At 43.7% G+C, this 12,395-nt stretch overlaps 1 protein-coding gene across 1 annotated transcript in view; it reads left to right on the top strand.

The window, feature by feature from the left end:
* Positions 1 to 12,395, top strand: part of LAP3 (leucine aminopeptidase 3) — a 30,809-nt gene that overhangs the window by 12,639 nt on the left and 5,775 nt on the right. The window contains exons 8-10 of the mRNA XM_030801157.1: positions 5,565 to 5,689; positions 7,198 to 7,286; positions 8,629 to 8,731. Of these exons, the coding sequence (XP_030657017.1) occupies positions 5,565 to 5,689; positions 7,198 to 7,286; positions 8,629 to 8,731 (317 nt within the window). The remainder of the gene's footprint in view (positions 1 to 5,564; positions 5,690 to 7,197; positions 7,287 to 8,628; positions 8,732 to 12,395) is intronic.

Genomic DNA, 12,395 nt, shown 5'->3' with positions numbered 1-12,395 from the left:
GCTTGCTTCAGATGATTACTTCTTTTAGCTGACCAGTCTAGCTCCCATTAATCTTATTCAACCATAAGTATTTCTTAGAGTTGGAAACTGTATCTGGTTATTTCAGCCAAGGAGAGGCTGAACTGAGAAAGACGGTGGAGTTTGGTATTTCCCGTGGGAAGCATTTGCCACCAAACACAAGTTTCAGGGATGCCAGCGGGTATGAGGCATAAAAAGGGCTACTTAGCAAAAAACTAGGTTAGAGAAACACATGAGGGGTTTCATTTTTGTTTTATTTGCTTAACTACAAAGGCTTCTCAGGGTACAGAATATAGCATTTTCTGTATTTCCTTTTGAAGGAACCCTGATTCCTGGGAATCATATTACCTGGAAACTACTTTGGAAAATGCTGCTAGATAACCATACGATGTTGATGTCCCCTTGTACATTTTTGTGCCCTTTCTGGAATGCTTCTAGACGTAGGAAGCCCCTGTCATTGGCATAGCTTGCTGCCAGTGTGGTCTCCTTGTGTTAGCAGGTCAAAGTGCCTCCTTGTGTCTCCCACCCACTAGTTCACATTTTCTTCTTTAAAGCATTGATCTCCAAATGGTTTTCCTGGTATAGGCAGCATTGATCTCCAAATGGTTTTCCTGGTATAGGCAGTCAGTAAAAGATCTTGAGCACATCCCTTTCAAAATGTGCATGCTTTTTTATAAGTTACATGCATTATACTATTGTACTAAAGTGTATATTATAAAAACAATACAGCAAATACAATTTAGAAAGTTAAACTTTTTTTTTATTTTTTTTATTTTTTTTTTATTTTTAGTACAGAGAAGGTCTCACTGTGTTGCCCAGGCTGGTTTTGAACTTCGGAGCTCAAGCAATCTGCCTGCCTTGGCTTCCCAAAGTGCTGGGATTATAGGTGTGAGCCACCACACCCAGCCTAAACTTTTTTTTTTTTTGAGACAGAATCGTGCTCTGTTGCCCAGGCTGGAGTGGATTGGTGCAGTCTCGGCTCACTGCAACCTCCTCCTCCTTGGTTTGAGCAATTCTCCTGCCTGAGCCTCCCAAGTAGCTGGGATTACAGGTGCCTGCTACCATGCCCCCTAATTTTTTTTTTGTATTTTTAGTCCCGAGTAGCTGGGATTACAGGCGTCTGCCACCACGCCTGGCTAATTTTTTTCTATTTACGTAGAGATGGGGTTTCACCATGTTGGCCAGGCTGGTCTCAAACTCCTGATCTTGTGATCCACCCACCTTGGCCTCCCAAAGTGCTGGGATTACAGGTGTGAGCCACCACGCCTGGCCCTAAACTGTTCTTAAATGTTTTGCCAATTGTGACACAAATATTTTTATGCTAAGGGTGAAGTTTATTGTTAAGTCCACATTTATACTTTTTGCTGAGAATAAAAACAAAGAGGCCTAAACCCAAAGACTTAAAGCGAAAGTCTTCTTTGGGTTTAGGGAAGGCTTCCTTGCAGGAGTGTCAGTTTTAGCTGAAGATGTGAAGGATCAGGAGGAATTAGCTCAGGAGAGACTAGGGACAGGCATTCAAGTACAGGGAAGCATGGTGAAGGCTGCAAGGCGGGAAGGAGCAGGGTAAATTCCTGGTATGGCAAGAGTACCAGTGTGCCTGCACACAAGAACGTGATGGAGAGAAGGGGCAAGATATGGCTAGAGAGGTACACAAGCTTGGTTGCTGTGGGCCTGCTTGGATTTTACACTCTGCTCTAAGAACAGTTGGCCGTAGCTGAAGGGTTTCCACCAAACGGAATGACATGAGATTTACACATACCGTGAAATTCACCCTCTAAGTGGCCAGCTCAATGAGTTTTAACAAATGTGTACACCCGCGTGGGTGCAGTGGCATACACCTGTAATCTCAGCTACTTGGGAAGCTGAGGTAGGAGGATTACATGAGCCCAGGAGTTCAAGAGCAGCCTGTGCAACATAGTAAAACAACATCTTTAAATAAACAAACAGGTAGATTAGATAGGTCGATAGATTGATTTTAAAAACCAAAGAACAAATGTATACACCTATGCACCGTTCACCAGTGTCAGGAAAATACATTTTTATCATCCCCTAGAAGTTCCCTTCTGCCTTTTTGTAGTCATTCGCCCCCTGTCCCTGCTCCAGACAGCCGATCATCTTTCTGTTACTGCAGATTAGTTTTGCCTATTCCGGAAAGTCATATAAATGCAGTCTTTGATGTCTGGCTTCTGTCTTTCAGCATAGTATCTGGGGTTTATCTATGTTGTTGGTCATGTCAGTCATTCTTCCTTTTTATTGCTGAGTAGTGTTCCATTGTATGGAAATGCCAAATTTTGTTTACCCGTTCATCTATTGGTGGAAAGTTGTGTTGTTTCCAGTTTTAGGCTATTAGGAATAAAGTTAAGAGCATCTGTAAGCCTTTGTGTGGACGTGTTTTCCTTACTCTTGCGTAAATACAGCCACTGTGTTGTATAATAACTGTGTGTTTAACTTTTAAGAAACTACCAAACTTTTCCAAAGCGGTTACATTTTCACTTCTACCATCAGTGTGCAAAGATTCTAATTGTTCTACACCTTCGTCAGTATTTGATATTGTCAGTCTTTATAATTCTAGCTGTACCAGTGAGTATACAGTGATTTCTCTGTGGTTTAATTTGCATTTCTCTAGTGACTAATGAAGTTGGTCATTTTTTATTTTTATTTTTTGAGACGGAGTCTCGCTCTGTCACCCAGGCTGGAGTGCACCTCGGCTCACTGCACCTCCGCCTCCTGGGTTCAAGCGATTCTCCTGCCTCAGCCTCCCGAGTAGCCGAGACTATAGGCACGTGCCACCATGCCTGGCTAATTTTTGTATCTTTAGTAGAGACGGGTTTTCACCATGTTGGCCAGGCTGGTCTCAAACTCCTGATCTCAAGTGATCTGCCTGCCCCAGCCTCCCAGAGTGCTGGGATACAGGCATGAGCCATCACGCCCAGCCAAAGCTGGGCATTTTTTAATGTGCTTATTGGACATTGGTATATCTTCTGTAGTAAGGTATTCAAATCTTTTGCCCTTTTTTATAGGAGTGTTGGCTTTACAGAGTTGTAAGGCTTTTTAAAAATGTATTTCATTTTAAGTGAGTTTTAGATTTTGAGGCTATGCTTCACTTTGAATCTTTGTGTATGGTGTGAAAAGACCTGGTTTATTTTTGTCTTTTTTTTTTCCTATGTGGCTATTCATTTACTTCTGTACTGTTTGTTGAAAAGACTGTCCTTTCCCCACTGGACTACCTTGGCACCTCGGGTGGAAATCAGTTGTCCATATAATTGTAGGTCTGCCTCTGGGCTCTGTATCCTTTCACCAGTGCCTGAAGACCAAATATCTTGATTACTGCAGCTTTGAGTAGGCTTGAAATCTAGTCACATGAGTCCTCCAGCTTTGCTCTTCTTTTTCAGAATGACTTTGGCTACATCCTTTGTATTTTCATATACATTTTAGAATCTGCTTGGGTTTTTTGTTTTTTTTGTTTTTTTGTTTTTTTTTTGAGACAGGGTCTCACTCTGTCGCCCAGGCTGGAGTGCAGTGGTGCAATCTCAGCCCACTGCAGCCTTGACCTCCCTGGGCTCAGGTGATCCTCTCACCTCAGCCTCCCGAGTAGCTGGGACTGCAGATGCGCACCACTATGCCCCGCTAATTTTTGTATTTTTTATAGAGATGGGGTCTTGCCATGTTGCCCAAGCTGGTCTCGAACTCCTGGGCTCAAGTGATTTGCCTGCCTCAGCCTCCCTAAGTGCTGGGATTACAGGCGTGAGTCACCACACTTGGTGAATCTGTTTGTTTTTTCTTTTTCTTTTTCTTTTTTTTTTTTTTGAGATGGAGTCTCGGTCTGTCGCCCAGGCTGGAGTGCAGTGACGCAATCTCGGCTCACTGCAAGCTCCGCCTCCTGGGTTCACGCCATTCTCCTGCCTCAGCCTCTCCGAGTAGCTGGGACTACAGGCGCCCACCACCACGCCCAGCTAATTTTTTGTATTTTTAGTAGAGAAGGGGTTTCACCACAGTCTCGATCTCCTGACCTCGTGATCCGCCCGCCTCGGCCTCCCAAAGTGCTGGGATTACAAGCGTGAGCCACCACGCCCGGCCTGCTTGTTTTTTCACACAACAAAACCCACTGAGATTTTGATTGAGATAGATTTTGTGTGTGTGTAAAAATGTGCTGTCTTTATGATTAATGAAATGACAGTGGTGAGACTGATACCTGACAGACATCCAAATGACAGAGGGTAGTAGCATCAATGAGGGCAGCTGAGTAGAAATGTGGGTGGATTTGAGAGAGATTGAAAAAGTGAGCCAAAGCTGATTGCTGATCTTTAACTGGTGGCTACCTTAGAACCATAGTCATAGGAATTAGAGAGCAGAACTTCCAGAAGAGGCCTGCAGATAAATGTGGCAGGTGGACAGAAGAACTGCAAATGCAACAGCGCGTTCCCTTTGTCCATGGGGTTTTCCCATGTATTTTTCTTGTTTGAGCCAGGGGATCATCTTTAATTCTCGGTGAACATGCCAACCATCTAAGTAACAAGTGCTTCTGAGGTCAGTGAGAATTAGGACTTAATTTGGAAGGAAAGCAGACTTCAGAGCAGCAGGCAGACCTCTCTCCAGTGAGCCACCAGGGCACATGAGCAGCAGATCTCAATTAGAACTCAGAGTCGAAGCCCCTGGCTCTGTGCTTGGCCTGTGAAGCATGTTGCTTCTGGACTCCTGCGGACTGGAAGCAGAAAAACCACTAGCTAGTTAGAAGCCTCTTGGGGTCAGGTAGTTTGGTTTCTTGCTAATTGCAGCCTTATTCAGTTCTCATGTTGAAGTTCTGTCTCTGAGCCGTTGGGCCTGTGCCTCATTTAGGTTGTATTTTGCCATCAGCAGGATATAGCACACCTTGTGCAGCGTTGGAAGGAAATGTTAGCCCTCTGTCCTTCTGTCAGTTTCAGAGAAATGCCTCCAGTCATCTCTATGAGCTCATCAGCTTTTCTTAACAGCTCATGACCTTCACGTTCCATAAGTTGACCAATTCATAAAATTTGCTGAATAGACTATGTGGGTGTCAGGAGTTAATGAGACAATACAGAGATGGAATTTGCGCAGTCTTGATTTTATGATACAGTAATGTTTCCAGTGGCACTGTTTAAATTTCATTCAAGTAGAAATAAAATGAGCTAAAGGCCGGGCGCGATGGCTCATGCCTGTAATCCCAGCACTTTGGGAGGCCGAGGCTGGCGGATCACGAGGTCAGGAGATCGAGACCATCCTGGCTAACACGGTGAAACCCCGTCTCTACTAAAATCACAAAAAATTAGCCAGGCATGGTGGCAGCTGGGACTACAGGGGCCCGCCACCACGCCCGGCTAATTTTTTTGGATTTTTAGTAGAGATGGGGTTGCACCGTGTTAGCCAGGATGGTCTTGATCTCCTGACCTCGTGATCCACCCGCCTCGGCCTCCCAAAGTCCTGGGATTACAGGCGTGAGCCACCGTGCCTGTCTTTACTTTTTTAAATAAAGTGATTTTGGCCATCTTCTTTGCTATTAATATTGCACGTTGTCCATTTCCCCATAGTGGTGGTATCTCCATCAAGGCTTCTGCAAATATGGACCTCATGAGGGCTGACATGGGAGGAGCTGCAACTATATGCTCAGCCATCGTGTCTGCTGCAAAGCTTAATTTGCCCATTAATATTATAGGTAAGTGGGGCAACGGATTACATCTCATAGAGCTTCTGGATTCCAGCCAGGTAGGAGAACAGAGACAACAGATATGATTTCCCCTAATCTGAAAAGATAAGAAATGATTTTTAAATAGTCATCAAGCAGAAGCTGTTTAGCTCAGATAAGTATTTTACTGTCTGAGCTGATTGAGTTAAATGTATCTTGCAACCAGTGGGCTCTAACTGGAATTGATTTATTTTACTTCTGCAAAAAGTGGTTAGCAGTCAGGGGCACATAATGTCAAGTTTGTAGTTGACATTATGAAATTTGCTTGGTACTTGGGGTGGCAGGACGTTGCTGGCTCATTGACTGATTGCCTCATAGGACTGTGGCCAGTGAAATGGCACACAGAAAGTACCTAGGACAGAAAAAGTACTCATTATGTGGCAGTTCTTGGTAATGGAAGATAAAAACTCCCAGGCACAGTACTGGGAGTTTGTGTAATAGCATTGCTCATACTCATTTCAGAGGAGACGGGGAAGGAGGAGAGAGTCGTAGGTTAAATAATAATGCCCTGAGGCATGTCCATTGCACAAGGAAGGTAGAATTGGAATCCAGGTTTGTCAGACATGGCCCCCTCCTTCACTATCGTAGTCCTTTTTTTTCCTGAATTATTTAAAAGTCAGTTGCAGACATCATGACATGTCCTCTAAGAAAAAGGACATTCTATGTAATGACAAAACCATTATCTTTTCCAAGGATTAATACAGTAACCTAATTCAAGTTTCCAGTTGTGTGAAAAATATCCATTTTATTTATTTATATTTAGGTTTTTTTGGTGTTTTGGGCTTTTTTGAGATGGAGTTTTGCTCTTGTTGCCCAGGCTGGAGTGCAATGGCGTGATCTCGGCTTACCACAACCTCCGCCTCCCGGGTTCAAGTGATTCTTCTGCCTTAGCCTCTCGAGTAGCTGGGATTACAGGCATACACCACCACGCCTGGCTAATTTTGTATTTTTAGTAGAGACGGGCTTTCTCCATGTTGATCAGGCTGGTCTCGAACTCCTGATCTCAGGTGATCCGCCCTCCTTGGCCTCTCAAAATGCTGGGATTACAGGCATGAGCCACCGCGCCTGGCCTATATTTAGCTTTTAAATCCAGAAACTAATCAAGGACCACACATTGCCGTTGGTGCCCCTTTAGATTTCTTGAGTCTAGACCCTATTCCTGTTTTCTTCCATGGCATTAGCAGTTCTGAAGGGTCTAGGCTTGTTTCATGATATTCTGCAATTTGCATTTATTTGAATTGCTTCTTCTTGATTAGAATCAAGTTAGACTTATTTGGGAAGAATGCTACATGGGTGATGTGTACTTCTTGTTGCTGACATATCATGTCAGTTGTGTCATTGATGATGTTAAATTTGATCAGTTCGTTAAGGTGGCCTTTGTGTCTTGCTTCTCATGGCTCACAGGTGGCCTCTTGTCCCATGGGTGGCATGTTTGTACCCAGCATATACTGTGTGGCTTCATACATTCTTTCCAATAGGTCTGGCCCCTCTTTGTGAAAATATGCCCAGCGGCAAGGCCAACAAGCCGGGGGATGTTGTTAGAGCCAAGAATGGGAAGACAATCCAGGTTTGTAAATGGGGGACACAGCACTCCCCATCTGGCGTTCCTCAGGAATCCCGTGGTAGCCACATAACCACAGACAGCTTGGATGGATGCAGAGCCCCAGAACCATATTGGGGAGGGTGCTGTCTTTAGTGCTGGGTAGCCTTTCTTTTCCTTCCCTTTCCCTTTCCCTTTCCCTTTCCTGAAGTGGGGTCTCGCTGTGTCAGTCACCCAGGCTGTAGTGCAGTGGTGTGATCATGGCTCACTGCAGCCTTGACCTCCCCAGGCTCAGGTGATCCTCACACCTCAGCGTCCTGGGTAGCTGGGACCACACGTGCGTACCACCATGCCTGGCTAGCTTTTTGTAGAGACAGGATTTTGCCATGTTTCCCAGGCTGGTCCCAAACTCCTAGACTCAAGTGATCTGCCCACCTTGGTCTCCCAAAGTGCTAGGATTACAGGCATGAGCCACCATTCCTGGCCCCTGAGTAGCTTTTCTTGCAAAGGCAGAAGTATCTTTTTTTGGGATTTTGAAGAATGTTTTTCCAGACTTATTGTTCCTCCCACTTCCTGTATGCTATACACTCACTTTTCCATGAATTTGCTGCCCGCCCTGCAGAGTGCGGCAAAGCAGTAAAACTGTGGGCTATCTTCTGGATATACCTGTGCTAGGAGTGACTTTTTTCCATTGTAGGTGTTGAGGTGGAAAACACTGTCCTACATCATGGGCCCTGCACTCAAGGGGATGTGGCAGCAGGTCCTCTGGGTGGCACGTGCATGCATGTGTGTATTACAAGTCACTCATAAAATGACCGGACCTCTATTTAAAAGAAAGGAATATAATTAGGAAGTGTTACTGAAATTGCAAGAGTTTTCATTTCTAGGATTGAGACTGCCATGTAGCTGTAGCTTTCTTAAGCTCTTTAACCTCATTTTCGGAAATCTGTACATTTTTCCCCTTCTTGTTATGAAGTTATGGGTAAAATGGACTAGACATTTTTCTATTTATTTTGGCTTCCAAAGTCATCAACCTTAGGTCATCAGCTCTGGTACAGTGATTATTATATTATTATTATTTTTTTATTTTTAATTAGAAATGGGGTTTCACCATCTTGCCCAAGCTGGTGTCGAGCTCCTGGGCTCAAGCTATCTGCCCACCTCTACCTCCCAAGGTGCTGGGGGATTATTAAATCATATTTGCTCTCCAGATTAGATATGTTCCTATCCTCATGGAAGTATGAATGGTTTGATAATGACACACGTCACGGTAGCTTTTTCCAACTTTTCTGTCGAACACTGTTGCAAGTGTCTAGTTTTCATATTCTTTACTCACGCTGTCACCCTTTCTGTTTTTGACCCTCTGCAGGTTGATAACACTGATGCTGAGGGGAGGCTCATACTGGCTGATGCGCTCTGTTACGCACACACGTTTAACCCGAAGGTCATCCTCAATGCCGCCACCTTAACAGGTCAGACTGCGCACTTGCCTTGATTTTGTTTGAAGGAAGTCTTGTTTGTTGCATGGATTTCACACACTATACTTGCGGCATTATTTTGCTAAAATTTGGCTTGGTCCATTGGCATTCAAAGATCTTTCACCAGAGGAATTGTTCTGCAGTTGTAAAATGTTTTGAATATTAGGTTCGTTGTTTTAAAGCATTCCAGGCTGTACCTTTTTTTTTTTTTTTTTTTTTTGAGACAAGAGTTTCACTCTGTCACCTAGGCTGGAGTGCAGTGGCGCGATCTCAGCTCACTGCAACCTCTGCCTCCCGAGTTCAAGTGATTCTCCTGCCTCAGCCTCCCAAGTAGCTGGGATTATAGGTACCTGCCACCAGTCCTGGCGAATTTTTGTATTTTTAGTAGAGACGGGGTTTTTGCCATGTTAGCCAGGCTGGTTTCGAACTCCTGACCTCAGGTGATCTGCCCGCCTCGGCCTCCCAAAGTGCTGGGGTTACAGGCATGAGCCACTGCGCCTGGCCTAATTTTTATATTTTAGTAGAGACGGTTTAACCATGTTGGCCAGGCTGGTCTCAAACTCCTGACCTCAGGTGATCCACCCGTCTCAGCCTCCCAAAGTGCTGGGATTACAAGATTACAGACGTGAGCCACTGTGCCCAGCCCGGGCTGTACCTTTAAACAAAGTAATAACAAGTGGGCCAGATCAGCTCACCTAGAGTGACATCTAAAAATGATGTTAAGAGCCGGGAGCGGTGGCTCACGCCTATAATCCCAGCACTTTGGGAGGCCGAGGCAGGCGGATCATGAGGTCAGGAGATCGAGACCATCCTGGCCAACATGGTGAAACCCTGTCTCTACTAAAAATACAAAAATTAGTTGGGTATGGTGGCGCGTGCTTGTAATTCCAGCTACTCGGGAGGCTGAGGCAGGAGAATCGCTTAACCCCGGAGGTGGAGGTTGCAGTGAGCCGAGATTGCGCCACTGCACTCCAGCTTGGTGACAGAGCGAGACTCCCTCTCAAAAAATAACATAACATAACATAACATAACATAACATAACATAACATAACATATAAAATAAAATGATGTTAAGAGATGGTTTCTGTTACAATTACCATTTGATACAGATCTGAAAAGATTAGTGATAAATCCCCAAGTCAATAGCTTTCTTTTACTTTTTTAAACTAATTGTAATGTATCTGATACCCTCTGAGCTTTCAGAGCTTTACTTTTTTTTTTTTTCCGGAACCTTTATACTTGATGTCATAAGGAAAAACATTTTACCAGGGTAGCAGGATCCTCATTTAACAAGTGACACAGTGTGAAGCCTGCGCTTTAAGGCCAGGCTCAGGTGGAACTCCCATCTGTGCCACTGACTAGTCAGTTAGCCATGGACAAGTTCCTTGGCCCTTTTGAGCATTGGTACTTGGGGACAATTCCATTTGCCTGGAAGAGCTGTAAAGGCTGGAGGGAGTTTCTTGAAAGCCTCTTTAATACAGGCTGTGACACCACCAGCCCTGGAGGGCTGGGAATAGATTCCTAAAGGGATGACAAACAAGTGTTGTCTTATTGCCAAATCCCAGTGTTCATAATCTTTCATCCAAATGTTCTCTTCACAGTAATTCATCCTGACTCTAGCCCTTTTTTAAAAAAATTAATTTCTGAATCTTAACGTCAGACTACCTCTTTTAAGATGAAAATTTAGATCATTTTTTATCCTTTGGTTTTATTCTTGCCCTGGTCATGCTGAGCCTTTACTTTGGCAGAAATCATGTTCCCTTTTATATGTAGGTCTAAAAATAGTCCACAGGTCTATTGCTAAGAGTTCTTTTTCAAAGCTGGCATTATAGTGTTTTCATGGTTTTTGGTCTACCTATTCAGTTTAGCAAACACTTTACCTGAAAAGCAGAGCTTCTAGGGTGGGGGATTGGGGGAGGCAGTAGCAGTGAAGCGGGTACCCCCTTACTGTAAATGAGGAATCACAGAGGATAGATACATCAGATACATCAAGTTCTACAATTTAAACATAACTTTCATAATTACCACTTGGGAAATACTTTTCCTAGATGCTTAATAGCAGCATTCTACCCCACTTTTTTCTAAGTCTGAGGGGTGAGAAGGTGGGAAAGTTGGCCCTATGTAAGCAAGTGTGACCTTCTGGGTGAGCTTTCAGACCACACCGGGTGATGGTTCCCCAAATACTACTGAGCCCCTTCTGAGTTCCAGAAGCTCGGGTTCCAAGAGGAGAATAAGAACCAGTTTCTAAGCTCAGGCTCTTGATAGGAGGAAGTACACAGTCTTCAGAAATAGAAGACCTGATTTTAAAACTTGTCCTAACTTTTAATAGCACGTGACTTTGGACTAGGCTTTGGTTGTCTCATCCATAAAAGGGGTATAATAGCACCTCGTTCACAGGAAGGATGCCTGCGAAGATTAAATGAGACGATACAGGTTGATGTCCATGGCCCAGCACATCATAGACACTGAAACAGATGTTACTGTCCTTTGAAAGGCAGGCCGTACCCCAGATTGTAGGAACAGTGACATATTCGTGGATGACCATCCAGTCACGGTTTCTCTTTTCATTTTCTTAATGCTTGGGCATAATTTAGGATTGAATGAGTGTGGTGCTATCCTCACTTTCCTTGGGGCTTTGAAGTTTCTTCCAGACTATGAACAATTCTGGTAACATTGATCAGTGAGCATCACAACATAGGGCTCCAAATGTGCCTTGTAAATGAAAATGGGAAGTATGCCTCTGTTACTAGTAGTTCTGAAATGGGCTGTGGAAATAATTCTGGAATTACAGAGAATAAACTATTTAAATATATAATGAAATCATCTTTAGAGCCGTCGTCCCAACTGGACCACCTTAAATACTTATGTCTGCCATTTTTTATTACTTTAAGGGAAGATAGCATGTTCTTGTTTGAGGGGATTGTTCATCTTTTCTATGACAAATTTTAAAACTGATAGATGACTCTTAGGGGGTTGATTGAAATATTTTGAGGACAAGTGAATAATTATATAAAAAACCACTAACTTGAAAACAAGTAAAGTATTCATGGGTATGTATATGTTGTCCCTCAGTATGCATGGGGGATAGGTTCTAGGATCCCACCTCAGATACCAAACCCACGATGCTCACATCCATTATGTAAAATGGCATAGTATTTATATATAACCTATGTACATCCTCCAGTATACTTAAGTCATCTCTAGATTACTTATACTGCCTAATACAATGTAAATGCTATGTAAATATTCGTTACACTGTATTGTTTAGGGAATAATGACAAGAAAAAAAAGTCTGTGTATGTTCAGTACCGATGCAGCCATCTCCCCCGCTTCAAAATATTTTCTGTCTGCATTTGGTTGACTCCATAGATGCAGAAGACACGGATACGGAGGGCTGACTAGTTAGTACTGTCTTCAAGTTTCAGTTTTCCTTGGGAGAGATGCTAATGAGCAGTTTCATGTAAAGACATGGTGAAGAATTTAAGGAGCAACTTGGCCATACTTTGCATTACAGGGAGCAAATGCCACCTTGTGAAGACTATAGATTTCCCCCAGTTTCAGTGCTGTCTCCTCTGACATTCCATATGTGTGTCTTGGTACTGATGGTGGTGGGTTCAGTGCTTGTCCTGGTACTGAAGGATAGTAAGGTTTGCTTTTC

This window comes from Nomascus leucogenys, chromosome 20, assembly GCF_006542625.1.
Source record: "Nomascus leucogenys isolate Asia chromosome 20, Asia_NLE_v1, whole genome shotgun sequence".
Classification (NCBI taxonomy): Eukaryota; Metazoa; Chordata; class Mammalia; order Primates; family Hylobatidae; genus Nomascus; species Nomascus leucogenys.
This window is presented reverse-complemented; position numbering and strand designations above follow the sequence as displayed.